This window comes from Chanodichthys erythropterus, chromosome 17 (assembly GCF_024489055.1).
Source record: "Chanodichthys erythropterus isolate Z2021 chromosome 17, ASM2448905v1, whole genome shotgun sequence".
Classification (NCBI taxonomy): Eukaryota; Metazoa; Chordata; class Actinopteri; order Cypriniformes; family Xenocyprididae; genus Chanodichthys; species Chanodichthys erythropterus.
In genome coordinates this window covers 41,705,851-41,726,109 of record NC_090237.1, presented here as the reverse complement: position 1 = coordinate 41,726,109, position 20,259 = coordinate 41,705,851, and the positions used below count along the sequence as shown (strand labels likewise).

Here is a 20,259-nt window from a genome sequence, read left to right as displayed (position 1 = left end):
GATTTAACAGACATTTATATTTAATAGATATTATTGAATATTCATAATAAAATAGATAGAGATTATAGATATCGATGGGGCAGATTTCCATTTTAAAGATTGAATGTTTCAATAATCCAGAAGGAAAAGCATCAAGAGACAGTAGTTGCCCAATATTATATTTAAGTTAAATCATTTTGATATATATATATATATATATAATAATAGTTTATTATGTTGGGGAAGTTCATCATACACCAGGCCGAAGTTCCTTCAGTTCTCCAGGAGATCAAGGTCCCGATTGGGAAGAAGAAAGACTTGTAATAGTTTTCATGGCTATACAGTTTAATGTTTTGTATCTGTACATATATGTCTATTTTTGTATATTCTGTTCTGTTAATTAATAATAATAATGATTAATAATAATAAACAGTGAGAGTGCGCACACCGGATATGTCGTAACAGATGACGAAAGCGGATGTTTGGCGCAGCAGGTTGAGTTATGATTACTGTCTATGAGGATGACTCTAAACATCTCGACAGTGAAACACACACGATAGCGAAATAAATCCTCCTCTCTGAAGGTAAGAAGAGTTTCATCTTTATTGATTTCTGTCTGTCAGATTCACTGTCTGAGCGCTGATGTGTTTAATCAGGATACTTTATCATGTTCCTCATTGCGTGTTAATGAATTTAATTAGGTACCACATTACAAAACGAGCTGATGTATTATAATATTATTATTATTATTATTATTATTAAACAGAGCCGCATGTTTTGAGTTCTTCCGGTTTCACACACACACACACACACACACACACACACACACGGCAGGTATACAGGGAAACAGAAACACTATATCAAAGCAGTGTAACACGGAAATAGATCAGTTTCAGTTCATTCACTGCAGGATTAAACTGGTCTGTTCACGTGATTTTAACGGCTGTAACTGTGCAGTGAGTTAGTAATGATGTCAATATGGGATCAGGATAATTCTCTGTAGTTTTGTTGACAGCTCGTCTGAATATGATTACTGTTAAACAGTTAATATCTGGAGCGATAAAGTGGATTAATAGATTAATACATTTGAGTAATAGGCTAACCAAGAAAGTCATGTGGTCAAACAAACATGTCAAATAAATATTAAACAGGAAATGACATCATAGAGAGGACTTTTGGCAGCCCCTCTTAACCTTTTTATTGTCTCTCTTCTCTACCATCTATTTTAGTATTCATCATAAATTAGGTGTCGTTTGAAGCTTACACCCTCAACATTCATCCCGTGAAAACCGTCTTTGAGCAATTGGTTCTTTAAATTTCTTTGATTCAGGCTCCTTCATCTAGTGGACAGTGTCTTGTTTCATCTTTTACAGACTTTATTGCACTGTTTATTTCATAATCACATCTTTTTCTAATCTTGAAAACACACATCATTGTAAAAGATGACGGGAGAAGGCAGCAGACATGTCAATGGGAAGTGGGCTGTTTTTGGTATGGAATAAGGCTGGCTTTGATTTTATAACAATTTTAGAGTCTGAATTATTTTGTAACATATTTTGTATATATATATATATATATATATATATATATATATATATATATATATATATATATATATATAAAAACTTTAAAGGGTTAGTTCACCCAAAAATAATGTCATTAATTACTCCCCCTCATGCCGTTCCACACCTTCATTCATCTTAAATTGAGATATTTTTGATGAAATTTGATGGCTCAGTGAGGCCTGCATTGACAACAATGACATTTCGACAGAGGGTGAGTAATTAATGACATTATTTTCATTTTTGGGTGAACTACCCCTTACTTAACTTTTATTTCTTGTTTTTGAAGTGCTTCTACAAGTGTTTATGGATTATAACTATTTAAGTTTAGAGCTTTCAAGTGTTTGCTCAGAAAGAGGCGAGACATTAACATCATTAACAGGTGTTTCTGCCGCATCTGTTGTGATTTACAGAAGATTTAACAGGCTTACATTTGATTAGTGATAATGAAGTCATTTCAAATCTTAACATGCCCAGCTTTAACCCTTTCATGTGCATGAATTAATGAATCACATATTATTTTTTAATTTTTGCATTTAAACCAGTGAAAAAATATAACTTTATTTTTAATGTTTTATTTTTAGAGAGTTACATATACACTGGACACCATGCATCAATTACATGAAAAGTGATTCAATACAACTCATTGTTTGGTCTAAAAAAAACATGTTTTTAAACATTTACTAAGAGCAAATGACTTGGGTAAAGTTGGTTTTATATTCGGACATCCGTATTCAATAGCCTGGTTAATCACACTACATTGGACATTCACAAGTAAATATGCCATTAAAACAATACTTGCCTATTTTGATCGACTGTGAAAAATGTTGTTAGTTGACAATCGTTGGTTGTCAATATCATGTCGCTGCTTAAAATTAATTTAAAAAACATTAATTTATTGCACATTTATTGGAAAGTCTGCATTTATCAGAAGTCCAAATGTGCAAATATAAAACCAACTTTACCAAAGTGAGCAAATGATATGAATACACATAAGAACATTACATTATTAGTAATGTTAATAATTATTAAACTATTAATAAAATGTCTTATTCATTTAAAGATTACACTTTTATGTGACCTAATAAAAAAAATATATTGTAAGCATTGAAATAAATAAGTATTTATTATTTAATATTGCTTTTTAATAAAACTAATCATGTAAATTATATCATAATTTTAACTAAAACACAAAATAAGGCAGAATCTAAATATAGGCATAATATAGATGCATTTTCAGTCACAGAAAACAATGTACAAGAAAAATATTTTTTAAAATCTGGATAAAAGTATTTCTAACATTTTATTCAGCTGAGAAAAAAAAAAAAGCTAATATATATATATATATATATATATATATATATATTTTTTTTTTTAGCTTTTTTTTTTTTGTACCTGTCTGGTTTTCTGAGAATAAAAGGATTTAGAACGTATTTCTAAAGTTCTTGGTGCTTCTCCTCGTCCATACGGCATTTTGAATGCATGACGCGATATCTCAAAACAACAAAGACACACAAAGACAATAATTAAATGGAATCGTAGACAAGACTTAGTAGTGGACACCATGAAAGAGTAAATGAAATCTTCCCCAGTCTCTGACATTTGAAGCGCACTATTTCATGATGCATTACATGCAGTTTTTCATTCATTGAGATAATCCGATGTCCGTGATGTGTTTGTGTCCGGTCTGTTCCCCTGCAGCTGATCTCATGTGGAGCGTGTGTCGTGCTGACTCCAGCTGACATGGCATCATCTGCCCAGATGTGTATGGGTCTCTATCCTCTGCTGCTCCTCACGGTTTCTCCTCTGCACTGCCTCTCCTCCTCCGTTCCCTCCCGCGCGCCCTCTTCCTGTGGACCTGGCCGGTCCTGGGCGGTGCGGCTCAACGCGGCCTCTGTGAAAGCGGGACATTCCCTCGACAGGCTGGCCCAGAATGTGGCCGAGGATGTCGGCCTGGAGAATCACGGGCAGATCGGGCAGCTGGAGGGGCACTACCTGCTTTGCCAAGGGCTGGAGGACACGGCGGATGTGGACCCTCGTTCAACGAAGTCAGCTCTGGAGGAGAACCCTCATGTGGTCTGGCACTCGCAGGAACACATCCTCAGACGCTCCAAGAGGAGCGTGACCTTCAATGACCCTAAATATCCCAGTCAGTGGCACCTGGTGAGTATTATGTTGCATTTAAGGCAGTTAAAATACATCACGATTGGCTCAAAGTGCTTCGATTTCAGCCATGTGACTTCTCCAGCACAACGATGTGAAGCAGGGGATGGACATCAACGTGACTGGCGTCTGGGAGCGTAACATCACCGGCGTCGGGGTCACGGTGGTTGTAGTGGATGACGGCGTTCAGCACGACCTGGCAGATATTCAGCCCAATTATGTGAGTGAATCGCCATCAGGTTCATAATGTGTTATCCTCTATTAGCAGCAATCACCCGAGAAATAATTTACACTTGAGGGGAGCATGACACATTTTGTATGAGGTTTTGACAAAAGCACAGAACTGAAACTGCACAGGTCACACTTAAACATCCTGTAGAAGATGATCAAAGTGTCAAAAGTGATTGCTGTTTTCGACAGAACTCAAGACGTATTGAGTCTTTCTTATATCCAGTGCAGATTTATTGCATTTTGTCCTGTGCTCTCCCAGAGTCCTGAGGGTAGTTATGACTTAAACTCCAACGACCCGGACCCCATGCCCCATCCCGACGGACACAACGACAATCATCACGGCACCCGCTGTGCTGGAGAGATCGCTGCCGTGTCCAATAACAGCTTCTGCGCTGTCGGAGTGGCGTACGGTGGCAAAGTGGCAGGTTGGTGAAGTAAATCATTCAGCATTTATCACTTTCATTGATAAAATAATAAAATAATATACACATAATAGATAATACATAAACTCTGTCATTTCAGTAAAGCATCCAGTTTAGCCATGTAAAATCAAAATGTTAAATGCTATGTATGTTAATACTCCGTCTGTAATGCTGTCTTCATGGCCCAGCCCTGCTGTCGTGCTTCACTGAGATGAAATGATTGTAAAAGCGTGTGTTTGTGCTCGTACTCGCAGGCATCCGGGTTTTGGATGGACCCCTGACAGACAGCATGGAGGCCGTGGCTTTTAATAAGCACTACCAAGTGAATGACGTCTACAGCTGCAGGTACTTCTTCTGTCGCGAGCTCATTCAAGAATCAACAGTCATTTATCTGCTTTAGTTGATGGCACTTGATGTTTAATGCTGTCAGTCCTATAGCATCCTATATATTTCCTGTCGCTGATTGCGCTCCCCTAGTTCTCATTGTAATATAACATGTTGCGCTCTGTCTCAATCACCCGTATCCACTTTTTAGTCCTTAAACGCTTGTTTTTTGGGTCGACAGCTTATGGTTCTGGGTTTTTTAGCTTGTTTGCTGTACATCTCGTCACACAGCAGCTCTTAGACATTGTTCTGTTTTCTGTCTTAAGTCACACAACGAGGCAGCCTCACGCTATACAAAGTCAACGGAGACGGTTGGATTGTTTGCCCCCCTCTTTTTTTAAAAAACGTCCGGAGTTCAGGTTGTAATCGGCAGATAAAAATAAACGAGGGTAATGCTTTAGAGCAGGGTTACATTCGTAAGTGAACTACATTAGTTAATGTTAACAAACAATCAACAATATTTCTACAGGATTTCTTCATCTTATTGTTAATTTCAACACGTGCTATGTTCACGTTAGCCTGAATGAACAGAGAACAACTGTACTCTTATTAACAATAAAATGATTATTTATTAGATTAATTATTTCTGAAACTTGGGATATTGTCCACCTGATACTGTGACATCAGCTCTTTAGCAAACTAATGTTGAGCTTAAGTCTTCTGCTTTACATCTTTATTCTGTTTTGTAATATCACAAAATGACACGATGATGGTCATGTGCTGTTGGTCCATATTGAACATGTCATTTTATAGTTTATAATTTTGTTCAGGTAACTTTATTTTTCCCCTATAAACAGCAATTTTATATCATCAACAAATATTCAGAGTTTTTGCTGTGAAATAATTAGTAAAAGAAGGTTAAAAGTGTCTTTTTTTAACTTAAAAGTAAACCATTTACTTAAATTAATAAATTAAAAATTTGTTATTAGAATTGTGTGTGTGTGTATTTTTAATCCTCTTTATTCAGACAAAAGTATTCACAAGTTTTATAATTATTGTTATTTTTTATATAATCTTGTTAGTATTTTTTCTGTGACACAAAAGATTAAGCAGTTATGAATGTGTTCATGATTGGGTGGACATTTTGTGTCAGTAATTTCCTTTTACATTTTTATTTATTTACTTTTTATAAATGACAGTTTAATTCTGTAAAACTGTTTTTTTTATCATATATCATTTTTATGGTATGTTCCACTTTTAGTTTGCAAACATTAACATTAGTTTAAAGCATTAGGTTTCAACTGATAACTAACAATATTTATAAATAACATTTATTTTTGTTCACAACATTTATTAATCTTTGTTAATACTGATTTATAAATATGTTGTTGTTCATTGTTAGTTCATAATGCAACTTTTCATGTTAAAAATTTAATGAAAATGTTTAACCTGACATTTCTACTTTGTGTTGTAGTTGGGGACCGGATGATGATGGGCGTACAGTTGATGGACCTCATCCCTTAGGCAAGGTTAGTCATTAATGTACTGTCGTTCATGAGATTCTCCATATGATTGGCTGAACCTCAGCAATGCTGGTTCTCTTTACTTTTACCAAGACAAAGTGCTGGTGCTTCACATGCTTGATCATGTCAGTAAATCACTTACGTGTGTGATATTCAAACAGCTACATGTAAAACAAGGTGCATTTCCTGCCATCACACATTTGAGTTCAAATCAACTCCGAGTGTTTCAGTCTGATTGTGAAATATCTCTGGTCTCCCGCAGGCGGCGCTGCAGCATGGCGTCATTGCAGGCAGGAAGGGCTTTGGTAGCATCTTTGTTGTGGCCAGTGGCAATGGAGGACAGTATGATGACAACTGCAACTACGATGGCTACGCCAACTCCATCTATACCGTGACCATTGGTACTAACCCTTCTCTCCGCTCACTCATGAGGGTCTGAGGAAAGCTGTCCAGAACATGCCTGATCCAGATATCTCCCTAAATCAAAAGAAAGCAAACTGCATTTCTTGATTCTGTGTTTAGTAACCTTAGATGTCAGTAATGAGAATGAGGTCATGTGAGCGTGATGATGTGTGATTGCAGGAGCGGTGGATGAGAATGGCAGAAAGCCGTTTTATGCAGAAGAGTGTGCGTCCATGCTGGCCGTGACGTTCAGCAGCGGGAGCAGACAGCTGCGCAGCATCGTAAGCACCAGCTTCCTGTGTGAAAGAAAATATCTAGTCAAAGAAGCCCTTTTCTCTTTGATGTGAAGATCTGATTGTTAATTTAATCTAGTATACAGCTTACATTAACACTTTAGAGCTCAGTCTAACATTATCATTGTCAAATAGCCGGCACTGGTCAAGAAGGAAAATTAGTGGATGTTTTAACCAGAGGATCCAGTTTTGATATTTTGATTCAATATTATAAGGTCGAATTAGAGCTGCACAATTAATCATTAAATATTCTCGATTCAAACACCAGCTTGATCTTATTCCTAAATGACATTGATTCTGCGATCACCGTGAACATTCAGATCTGTGTTGTGTCCAGAGAGAGCAGTTGTCATGTTTAGATATGAAACAGCTTCACTAAATGTCTTTTCAACCACACTCCATTATTCCTGTCTTACAATAATTCATATCACAGAGATGAAAGTTTATAGTTCAGATATAAATGATGTCTACGGTAGTGATCAAAATTGAGCAAATTAAGTTTTGAAAGTAACTTGAAAAGATTGTATCAATTGCACCGGTACACCAGTAGGTGGCGACAAGTGTTAAAGAATATATTTGTCATCGATCATTCATTCAAGAGTTCAGAAGCTGATTCATCCAGTAATAATACAAGTGATTGTTTTATGAGTGAATCGTTGAATCATTCATTCATTCCAACAATAAAAAAAAATCTAATGGCTTTTAATTGTTAGACTGGTGAGAGTTTTTGTAGTCAGGCTCAAAAAATTATATAAAAATTTGGATTTAGATTTATCGGCCAATATATCAGTTATCGGCTGTCATATATAAAGAATTACCTGTTAGCAGTATCAAGAAAAAAGTTTCCTATCGGTGTATCCCTACAAATGTTTTATTTTATTTTTTTTTTTTTAACATTTAGTCAGAACCTTTAGTAAATTGCATGTTATTTTGTTTAGTTGTTAAAATAGAATCATGGGAGAATCGTAATTGTGCTGCGCTGATATACATGGATGAATCATATCTTTAACATGCATTCAGAAAATAGCATTAAATTTTAGTTTCACATAAACTTTAACAAAACTTTATACACTATTAAAACAGAAAACTTAAATCCACTAAAATGTCACTTTAAGACAGTGCTAATTCAAGTGCAGTACATTCACACTTTAGTCAGACATGTGTTTTCACTCTTTTTCTCCTGTTTTCATAAACAATAAAGAAAAGCAAGAGATAGAAATAGCAGTTCTCGTATGTTCTCAGGTGACGTCAGACTGGTCTCTGCAGAGCGGCACGGGCTGCACCGACGGGCACACGGGCACGTCTGCGGCGGCACCGCTGGCAGCAGGGATGGTGGCGCTGATGCTGCAGGTGCGGCCCTGTCTGAGCTGGCGCGACGTTCAGCACATCATTACTTACACAGCAACACAGGTATCACTTACTCATCCTGTAATGTAATCCACTGTTCTGAATATCAGCTGCTTCAACTGTGCTGACATTCAGCTCTACAGCAAGATTGTTTGTTTGTTCGTTTTCTTTCTTTACCTAAACATGGTCCAGATTTCACATGTCCAAAGCCTTTTTAGACTGTCGGTGCAAGTCCGTTTGGAATCGGATCATGTTTAGCAAGTGTGAACGTCTGTGCCCTGCCACAGCTACACATCCTCATATTCTAAGACAACATCGCAAACCCTTCCGTGTTGTTTTTGACAACCTAATTGGAAAACGAAAGAGAGCCACGGGACACACAAATCAGATCCGAACAATTGTAATACACAGTGTGCACAGTCGTTCATTTACATCAGATTCCAGTCGGATACAAAAATAATCAGGATTTGGACTGACGGTGTGAATGTAGTCCAAATGTCATATATAATATATCAATTAAAAACAAAAACATTCTGTGCTTGATCAGTTATTCACATCTAATGTTAAATTGTGTCTTCATAAATATATTTTCACAATATCCAATGTCCAAGAAACATACAGCATTTTACATTTTTGTACTATAAATTAAGGCCAGTATCACCAATAATGACAATATTTATTTATGTATTTATTTATTTTTTTACAAAATTTAAATGAGTCAATACACCATCAGTCCTTCCTCCAAAACATGTTTTTGTCTTGCCCTGATTCACTATGGACTATACGCACGGAGCGTTCTTTAGAGCTTCCGCATTAATATAATCCAGCTGGAAAACGTCCGGTGAGAGTCATGTGCTGGTGTGTTGAGCATCAGTAGTGTAATACTCAGTTTATAATCAGAATATAGTCACTTAAATAGTGTGGCATAGCATTAATTTAGTTATTCGAACGCAAGACAGCATAAAAAAATAATAAATAAAGACGTACCTCAGTGTTCCTCCTCGGCTAAATTCAATTCGACCATCAGTTTTCACACTTTTATGTGAAAAAAAAGCTTAAAAAATTAAATATTTATTGTGCACTTTAGTTAGATTAATTGAATAAATTGTATGCTGAAATCATTGATCTTGCGCTGCACTGACTGACAGCTGCTGTGATTACAAAGGGAGAGCACGGTGCTCGCTTTCTGTGTAATTCACAATAAAAGTTATTGTTTTTCATGAGATTTCAGTATTTCATTCTTCACATTGACAAAATGTATTTTAAACCTAGTTATTTTATAATGTTTAATATTTAGTCAAAAACGAAGTGAAAAACGTTTAGAGGAAATGGCTGATATCTGCGCAAATAAATGCTACTTTGCCGCCATCTGGTGGTTAAAATGCTAATTACTGTCTTTTTATTTTTACATAAGTGTTTTATATCAAATGTTACATTTCCTATATTTTTAAACGTTCGGTTTTACAATGGGGACAATCTCAGAAGGATGAACAAGTAATGTTTGTGGTCATCACATTAAAAATGACATTTGAAGTGCTGGGGAATAATGTGTGTGTGTGTCTAATTACAGATACGGCGTTTTTAAACGCTCCCAATAGCTTCGTCTTTATTGCAATCAATCAAACTGGTTTATTGGCAAATTAGGTAAATGTGATAACTACATTAAAATATGAATACAACATTAAAAAGTCAACCATAGATGGCTTTGTGTCGATGTACAACGACTACAGAATGAACAGCTAACAGTTCACCGGAAGTGCTCGAGCTGGCTTAACCACAAACAGGAAGTAACCCGTGCATATAGTCTATTGTAAGCCGATTATAAGTGTTTATATTTTAGAGCTGAAGGTTTTCAGGGGAGATTGCCTTCATCTGTTTTTCTCCCGTGTGTGTCTCGTCATATCTGTGAATAGTGTTGTGTGGTCTGGAGCACCTGGAGTAAACAATTATTCGGATCTGGGCAGTTTAGCACCCTTTTTAAGCCAGTAAAAATTTGAGAAGCAGAAATCATGTTTTTATTACTTGCAATTAATAGTGCAGGTAATACCATTTTTGTCCACACCTGATTTGGAAAAAGTCATTCATGTTTGTTTTCGTTATACGTGGATATTAACAAATCATTACTAATCCGTTTATAACTGGGACAAAATGCCTCTGCGACTCGGCTCTTGACGGGTATTTGTAAGAGGAACTACATTACTCCTGTTTTGGTTTCCTTACATTTGCTGCCGATTCAGCCAAGAATTGATTTTTTTTAATTGATTTTTTTTTTTTTTTTTTTTTTTTTAATTTACTTATTTACTTTATGTGAAAAGTAATGTTACATTATTTTTGCATAACTTTTTCTCACCTGGGCTGGGCTTGCATGTTTGTTTGTTAAAATGCATTTGTTTTTGGCAAATGCATGACCCTTTCACACCAAAAGTGATGTGAATAAGCCTGAGGCTGAAGGAAATGCATATTTACTCCTGTACAGTTCGAGCTGCGCCTTTTACAAACCTTTCAGGTGTTTTACAGGAGGAGGAAGTTCAACACTCTTGTTTCTAAATCTAATCTAAAGTCATTTTTGCTTATGAGTAGGTTTGAATTAGATCATTGATGGTCAGCAGAAAAGACATTGGTTAATAAAGTGAGATTAAATAGAAAAACTATATATTATAATATAATTATTACAGGTTTGCACAAGATTCTGAGTTTGCATTTCACTGTTTTGATCATTTTGAGGGATACTGAATGTTTTAGTTCAGGTGACATGAGTAAATGCACGTTCACATTCGGTCTAGATCTACAGTAACATCATGTTCACACGGTGACACAACACCTGACCTTTATTTCACTCAACACGTGGACAGGAGAGCTGTCAGTCAATAAATCTCACAATTCTCAATACCAATATTGATATCGCTGCAAATGTTATTTTATTATTCGTACTATTAGTCTGAATTTGAGTGTTAATGTTTTAATGCTGATGTCATGTCCCCATGTTCCCACACAGCATGACACACAGGCTGACTGGAGAACGAACGGAGCAGGTTTCCATCACAGTCACATGTACGGCTTCGGGCTGCTCAACGCCTGGAGGCTCGTCAACGCTGCCAAGGTGAGTCTGCGCTCATCACAGCTCAAATACAGTCCACATGAGGAAGCTGAGGGTCTGTGTCTGTATGTCGGCAGGTCTGGGAGTCCGTCCCCTACTTGGTGTCCTATCAGAGCCCAGTTTTAAAGGCCAATGAGATCATCCCAGCCTATCCCAAAACTCTCTCTCACACGTGGAATGGTAAGAGATTTATCTGTAGGATAAACAGAACACCGCATGAAATGCTCTTAAAAACACCTAACCCTGAAATCAGAAGGAACTATAAAGATGTTGCATACATAAAACAAAAAAACATTTTCATTATTTCAGTATTTAAATGTTTAACTTGACTGTGATATAATTATTTACTGTGTTTGGACCAGTAATTGAGAGCAGGCCATAAAAAGGGCTATTATGACAGCGGCGTGATGAGCGAGGCTCTGTTGAGTGGACCCGTGCCACAGACGGCAGATATCTGCCCTTACTTGGAGATGTTTGTGAGCGTTCATGTGTTGAAGTATACAGTGAAAGTGAAATGTTGCTTCCCTTCTCATTTCACTCACATCTTCCTCACTGTTTTCCTTTTGTCTCTCTGTCTTTAGTCAGCTGGTTGAGAACCACTGCATTTGTTGCTCTCTTTGACAGTTGATCTCTCTCTGTGTCAGAAGATTCAGCTCAAAAGATGAACCGTTTTCAGTTTAAGCAGCAGTCGCTTATGTGTCCACTAATACATATAATACACTAATAAATAGGAAGTCACTTTTGCAAATGAGCATCACAAGACGGCACTTCTGAAGCAACATGCAGAAAGCTGATGTATTCATTTGTATTCTTTTTTTTTATTATTATACTTTTATGTGACACTAATTTGCTATTTTTTAAATGCAAACATAAAGCTTTTCATAATAGTCTATTAAACTATAAAAATAACAGAAAATATGTTCCCCAGCACTGTTTATTTAATGTGGAAGTCTGTAAAAAAAAGAAAAAGTGAAATAGATATATTAGTAATGCATTATGTGCCGTACATTTAGAATTAGTCAAGTGTAGAAATTGTACGTGATATAGAAAGGTCCTCACAATCTAAATGTATGGGCAAATCGGGGAAGATTCCTATAAATGCATTCATAAAAAAAAACATTAATGGAATATTCTTAAAGGGGTTATGATATGGAAAATCAATGTATTTGATATTTACACATATAAGAGGTTTCTCTAAAATCATACTGCAAGTTTCATAACTCAGAGCAAACTCTCCAGTCTAAAATATGAGACTGTAATGATATTGAAAGATTCACAAAACATGCACTACAGTTTAGGTTATTTATTTAATTAATTTATTTTATACAATCACTAGAATCTATTTCTCAAAGGTCAGTTTTTCAAACCTTCACACAGTGATCACAGCATCAGTCCATGTGGCTAAACTGTGGATCATTTATCATTGCTTTGGCACAAAACACATTCAGTGACTGCGTATTTCAGATTAAATCAACTCTTCTCTCACTCAGACTCAAACACCACCAAACCTCTGAACCTGCAGGCCAATTTACACAGTACAGAAACTGAATAAGACAACAAATTTGCAACGTTTCTAAGTAATAATGAATTGAAATAGTATTTCATTCGTTAGATCTGGAATAGTTAGATGCATCTGAACTCCTCCACAGATGTTAGTCTGTCAGTTTCATTACCATCTATACAAAAGAGGAAACTTTTGTGATGTAAACCGTGTAACATAAACTGCAGTGAATTCTGAACGGGAGAGAGTCATTCTGTCATCCTTGTTTTGTAAAGAAACTGTGTCTGAAGAGAGTTAAAATGAGGATGGAAAATTATAATTTTTACAACTTTTGAAATGTTTCATGAAAAAAAAAAAAAAAACATGCTAATTTCATAAGCTAACCTCCACCATGATATGAAGATCTGACCCCATCATGACCCCTTTAAAATTTCTGGACTCAAATGTATTGACATTTAGGGAAAAACAGTTATAAAGCAGCTATATACAGAATACATTTATGTTCACTTAAATATACAGTCCAAACCAGTGAAAGGAAGATGGCACTAATGAAACATTATTATATTAAAAAAATTGGATCTTTTTAAATGCAAATTTGTTTTGTAAGTGTAACAGAAGTAAAATGTGAAAGAAATGGAAGCAAATAGTTTCTGAAGGCAGAAGTAGGAAGATACACATTAATATCAGCATTCAACAGAAGTGGTGATTGTCTTTTCTTTCTTATTTTGACGTATATCTGAGTGAAACAGCTTCTGGAACAAGAAGAAGTATAGGGTGGGACTTGATTTTGTTCATCGGGAATTGTTTGGATCGTTTTCATTTGCTGATCGCTGCAGTCTCATTTGAGTGACAGGTGAAGGGAAGAGGTTATTCTGCACATGCTGTCATGAGGGGGAGGGAAAGCTTTTGTTTTCGATTAAAGGGGTAGTTCACCCAAAAATGAACCTTCTGTCATCATTTACTCACCTTCACATTGATCTAAAGCTCGAAGTGATTCGAAGACATGTTGAATGCTGGTAACAGACAGTTGATGGAAGCCATTGACTTCAGTAGCATTTTTCCCCCTACTGTTGAAGTCAATGGCTTCTGTCAACTGTCTGATTACCAACATAGTGTAAAATATCTTATTTTATGCTTAACAGAGATACTCATACAGTTTGGAACAACTTGAGGGGTCATTTTTGAGTGAACTATCCCTTTAAAACAACATGCACCCCCCACCAGATCGACATCAGCTCTTAAAGTGACAGCAGCCTAATAAACCTGCTGCTGTGTGTGTCATTACTGCTCATCAAAGAACAAAACACAAAATCACTCACTGCTCTCGACTGGAAACCTTTTTTATTTATTTATTTTAATAAGAATTCATCTATATTCGGGGTCAGTAGAAAAAAAAAAAACCTATAGTGTTGAGCGCTGGCCTTCATAGTAAAAAGATGCCATTAAACAAATATTTAAAATATACCATTTTTATGTTGTTTCTATATTATTTTGGAAATTCAGTGTGAAAATATTACAATATAAAAATATTTGAAAAAAAATAATGTTAGATGCAATTAATTGTGATTAATAACAGAAAAAAGTGTGATTAATTAGATTTTTTAATCAATTGACAACATTAATAATAATAATAATAATAATAATAATAATAATTATTATTATTATTATTATTCCTTTGACAGTAATAGCCATATATTCTAAAACAAGTGCACAGTAAAAACAAGTGAAAATGAATATTTCATAAGTATGTTATTTTACTTTATGCTAAAGTTAGGAAATTACAGTTTGTTTGTCCTAATGTCTACACTTGAGCGAGGTAAACCCTTGAGCTTTTATTTGGGTGGAAAACTACCGTTTCTGTGAACAGATTTACAGACGAGTCTCATTACAAATCTAATGAAATGCTGTAGTCATCTTACCACAAAAATGTTGGAAATTATGCGAATGTGCAAATAAAGTGTAATGTTGCCCGCTACTTTCCCAAGATCCCAAAACACCGGATCACGAGAAGATCGCGTGAGGAAAGTGCGCACTTCACTTTGAAACACTCAGCTCAAACAGGATATATACCTGTTTAATTAAATCACAGTCTTTTGTGATTTGGTAAGGGCAAAAAGCCACATTTCTTTTGCGATTTTAGTTCATCTGACAGATACTTTTCCAAAGCAATGGCAGAAAACAACGTCATTATAAATGTCATTATGAGAAGTTTAAATATATTTTTGGTCCATTATGAAACTGGTGGCACAGATTAGATAATGGTGGGCCGGTGGAGTCTGGGTAATCAATGGAAATCACCGCATTGAAAAAATAATTGTCCATTGATCAGAGATACCCGAAAACCTTAATTTAAAAGTAAAAGTAGAGATTTTAACAGTACTCAAGTATTGTACTCACTCTGAATGTAGTCTCAGAGATGCACTAGTCCTCAGCTCCTAAGGGACGGATGTGCTGGTTTCGGCCTCATCCTCATCTCATATATGAAACACCTGCGATTCACACCTGCTAATGCACTCGCATTTCCCTAAAGTCGTAAAACTGCTGCAGAAAAAGTTAGGTGCCATGCAGGCTGTAATGAGTAATGGCTTTATTCATCACAAGTGTATCGGAGTAAAGAGTACATATTTTAAATAGTAGAGTAAAAGCTGCTAATATCTTTAACTCTCCGTCAAAGCACAGAGTAGACAAAAACGATACTTAAGTTCAATAACTCATTTACACCACTGCCATTGATTGATTTCATGGTGACTTTAAAAGGCTGTGCACAGTCTTCACATCTCATATTGAATTTTATTTTTGTTTATGCCTTTCTCTAATTGTTTACCATGATGAACTCTCTTTCTCTGTCTCACCCTGAGGAAAACATTCCCCTATATGGTCAGAGAGTATTGAGCTTGAGTTAGGAAATGGAGTTAGTGTAGCCTGATGTAAGAGTTCAGAAGGACTGATGGACCGCACTGTTCCCTTTCAGCAGTCCTTAAGTTAACGCATTGATGACGATGTGTTATTTTCAAGCAGCATCTGCAGCATGTGAGTGTAGCAGCAGCGTAACTTCATCGGCAGGAACATTTCAAGCTCGAACATTGACATTGTTGCTTCAGCTCTAAACTTTTAATAACTGCTGTAAAGTATAAAATGGTTAGCAGCAAAAGGCCATTGAGAATTATTACAAACTTGAACATTGTGAAATCTAATTTACATGAGAAGCAACACTGCAAGAAACGTTTTGGTGCTTTTTTTACAGAAAATAATGCACTGTAACCTAAACTACTATACCAACAAAACCTTTTGCAATATAGGGTATATTTACATGACAGCGATGTAAAAAATGTGAAAGCGCTGTGTTATGCATGCCAGTTAAGTAGTTGGCAATGTCACTTTTGTCACAATGTCTTTTACAGAGCACTCATGACAAACACACATGCCTACAGACTGAACATGTGATACACATGTGCACGTCGTCACCGTTTTCACAGATCTGTGTTTTTGTTGTTTACAAGGAGATGATAATGGCATCGTTTTCAAAAACTTGCACTTTGAAACCGGTTTTCAAAAGTTTGTGTTTTCAGGCCCCCTAAAAGCCATTGTCATGTAAATGAACGGCCAAAACGCATCAGAAGTTTTCCGTTTTTAGTTGAAAATGGTGTCATGTAAACAGCCCATAGAGTGTCGAGTGCTGCAGGCGTGACGTCAACCCAGAAGACTAATTCGCCAGTGGTTCCTTCAAGATTTTCTGAGATTTTCCTAGCTTAAAATAAGGTCTCTGGTAAACATAACTTGAGGATACTTAGACATATTGAAAACACACACTCATATTGAAAATTTTGAAGCCATTTTGTTTATTTAAAGAAAAAAGTATGTTTCTAATAAGTAGCTAGATTAGGGGTATGGGTAATTTATGTTGTAGTGCAAAACGTCCAAGTATCGTAAAAAAAGTCATGTTTACCAGAGACCTTATGTTAGTTTTAAATGGGAAAATCCCATTATAAAACCATAGGAAAATCTTGAGGGAACCAGTGACGAATTAGTCTTCTGGGTTTTGACGTCACATGCCTGCAACACAAAATAAGTGAACTGAATTGCTCAACAGTGGTTTGATGACATTCACCTGGCCTGATCCGAGGGACACAAACAGTCCAACCCAGTGAAACACAAAGGATGTCTGACTAAAACCTGATTATTGAAGCTCTTTAATGCTTTAGAGTTTGCCTGTAGATCAAGTACTGCTAGTATGTAAACTATGCTTAAATATTAACCTTTCTCTTTCATTCGTAGTCACGGTATCTGACTTGATGCAGTCAGGCATGCAAACGCTGGAGCACGTGTCTGTCACTGTGACGATCGTCCATCCTCGGCGTGGGAACGTCGAGATCACGCTCGTGTGTCCCAGTGGAATGACCTCGCTGATCGGAGCCAAGAGAGCGCTGGATGTGTGAGCGTCCAAACACTCCTGATTCACTACACACACTTGTGTCTGTATGCTGCCAGTGTGAGTCTGTGATGTCAACCGGTTCTGTTGTTTCAATAGAGATACGACTGGATTAACGGACTGGACGTTTTCCACGGTTCGATGTTGGGGAGAAAGAGCAGAGGGACAATACAGTCTACAGATCACTGACAACAGTAAGACAATACAACACTCGCCTTATTCTGACATACAGAAGTGTGTAAGTGTTATGTGTGGAACACTTCATCTGGTCAGCTGCTAGCCTTTGCTTGCTAATGATCTCATGGGAGCGTCTTAAACACAGGAAAGGCTGGTGGCACTACAGGAACATACACAGTGGCTATTCAACTCTCCTTGCAAAAAACAACAATATTCAGTCAGAATATATAGCTACTTTGGATCAGTTATCCTCTGCTGGTAAATGCCAAAAAGCATTTTGTTTTAAATCACAACTAAAAATAGCTAACCTGCTAAAACCTGACCCTTAGTAAAGCGTTTCATGAGCAGTGTCCACTCAATAAGCTAGCTAGCATGTATTGAATCAAATTAAACAGCTTTCCTTCTCTAAAAATATTATTTTTAGCTAAATACTTAGCTAAAAATATTTGAGGCCCCAGTATGTTCATGGCAAACTGCGGAGTGAAAAGAAGTTTGGGTAACACTTCAAAGTACAGATGCTTTGAGGTTCAGTACATGTCCTCCTGCAGCTACGGGTCTTGTGGCGTTGTTTGCAGACCGGTGCCGTTACGTCTGAGGATTCATTTTTCTTCTGTAGCATCAGGCGGTGATGCATCACCTGTTTCTGTGTTTCAGAAGAGTCGACTCTGTCGTCGGGCGTACTGAAGTACTGGAAGCTCACTCTGTACGGCTCATCTCTGTCTCATCAGCAGGTGAAAGAGAGACGAAGGTGAGCTGAGAGGACTAATACTCTGAATTAATTCAGTGAAGTTACTTGTAAATATTTTAAATGTTGAGGAAATGAACAGCAAACATGTAAACGCTCCGGTCTGTTAAACAGATTGTGCTGCTTGTATTTTTGCAGTATAATCACTTGATTTATCCACTGAATATGATGAACCTCAAATTTTACCGTTTACCATTTTAGTATTAAACCATTTGTATGCAAGCAAAGCATTTGTATGAAACTTTGTTTCGATTGCCAGAGTTGTTGAAGACGCCATGGGTGGCCAGTATCTCAACAGCAGTTTTGCTCTCCCCTGCCCGCCTGGTATAGATGTTCCTCCTGAAATCGTGAGCCCGTTCACCTCGAACAGCCTGAAGGTGTGTGATGCTGTCAGTGTGCAGAGAGGGAAAATCACACATGCAGCTGTGCTCAAAAGTTTACATACCCCTTCCAGAATCTGTGAAAATGGGAATAATCGTAACAAAATAAGATGGATCATACAAAATGCATGCTATTTTGATTTAGTACTATCCTGAATAAGATATTTTACATAAATTGACCAATGTTCTTCAGTGTATTTGAACCCTTTCCAGATTTTGAGATCCATCTTTTCACACTGTCACTGCTGGAAAGGGTTCAAATATGCAAAAGATGCTGGAAAATCAAAGTATTTTTGGGACCTGGAAGATTTTTCTGAAGAATATCTGGCAGTTTAACTGTTCAGGACAAACAAGAGACTCAAGAAAATACATTACAAAGCAAAAAAACAGCTGTGGATCATTAAAGGTGACCTATAACGCCCCTTTAACAAAATGTAATATCAGTCTCTGGTGTTTCCAGAATGTGTTTGTGAAGTTTCAGCTCAAAATCCCCCACAGATCATTTATTACAGCTTGTCAAATTTGCCCCTATTTGAATGTGAGCAAAAACACTCCATTTTTGTGTGTGTCCCTTTAAATGCAAATGAGCTGCTGCCCCCGCCCCCTTTCCAGAAGAGGGCGGAGCTTTAACAGCTCAACAACAACAAAGCTGGAGAATCTCACGCAGCCAAAATGAGGAAAGTGTTCATCCTTACATTGTTCAAACCGGAGTCGACACTGATGGAGAGACTCAGGAAGAAGTTACAACTTTTAGACGTTTCTGAATGGTTAGTGGATAAATTGATGTAGTTGCTGTGGAGTTGATTCAACTCATCGGTCGGTGGAAACGTGCAGATTCAGGGGCGGTGATATTATAATAAGATCCCCTTCCTACGTCACAATGGGAGTGAAATCTGAGCGGTTTGTTTTTTCACATGCTTGCAGAGAAAGGCTTACCAAAACAACTGGGTTACTGGGTTGTCCTTTTTCATGTTTTCTGGGTTGGTAGATGCAGTGGGAACCTGATTATAGCAGTTAAACACTGAAAAGGTCTGATTTTCATAAGAATCAAGGGTATGTAAACTTTTGAGTGGGGTCATTTTTATAAATTCAGCTATTTTTGTCTTTTGTGGACTATATGTAAACATATTTTATGTAAAATATCTTACTCAGGACAGTACTAAATAAATGCATTTCGTGCGTTTCCACTTATTTTGTTAAAATTATTCACATTTTCACAGATTCTGCAAGGGGTATGTAAACTTTTGTGCACCATTGTATAACTACAGTATGGCTTACACTGAAAACAGTTTTTACATGTTCAAAATACTGTGTTAAATTACTATATAATAATCAGTACCATGAAAGTGACCAGTAATCTGTCGTTTTGTGGTTCACAGTCTCTTCTGCTGCTGGGCTGTTTTGCGCTCTTCTGGTCGCTGTATTACACTCTTGAAGTGACCCTGACCCATTGGGACTGGCGTGGATGTAGCGTGGCCGTCAGGGGAAGAGACAGAGGATTGCAGGCTGGATCCACAGGCCTACAGGACAGTCAAGTGGTTGAAATCCAGCCCGAGATGGAATATGAGTCCAAAGTCCCACTCATTGCTGCTGATATGAACACGTAGCACTCAGGAAAAACTGGAAAATGGACCCTCTCTTCTCCTCTCTTTTGTTTCTTTGTCTCCAATTCATTTGTTTGGAA

The 20,259-nt window shown here is 36.9% G+C and overlaps 1 protein-coding gene across 1 annotated transcript; it reads left to right on the top strand.

Annotated features, from left to right (window-relative positions):
- The first annotated feature begins 415 nt into the window (after positions 1 to 415).
- On the top strand, positions 416 to 20,253 carry pcsk7 (proprotein convertase subtilisin/kexin type 7). The gene is made up of 16 exons (XM_067366267.1): positions 416 to 563; positions 3,243 to 3,704; positions 3,790 to 3,924; positions 4,195 to 4,360; positions 4,612 to 4,702; positions 6,156 to 6,210; positions 6,467 to 6,605; positions 6,787 to 6,887; positions 8,142 to 8,309; positions 11,242 to 11,346; positions 11,421 to 11,523; positions 17,120 to 17,276; positions 17,373 to 17,467; positions 18,105 to 18,198; positions 18,455 to 18,572; positions 19,955 to 20,253. The coding sequence occupies exons 2-16, from the start codon at positions 3,285 to 3,287 to the stop codon at positions 20,180 to 20,182; spliced, it is 2,175 nt and encodes a 724-aa protein (XP_067222368.1). The 5' UTR covers positions 416 to 563; positions 3,243 to 3,284; the 3' UTR covers positions 20,183 to 20,253.
- Positions 20,254 to 20,259: the final 6 nt, after the last annotated feature.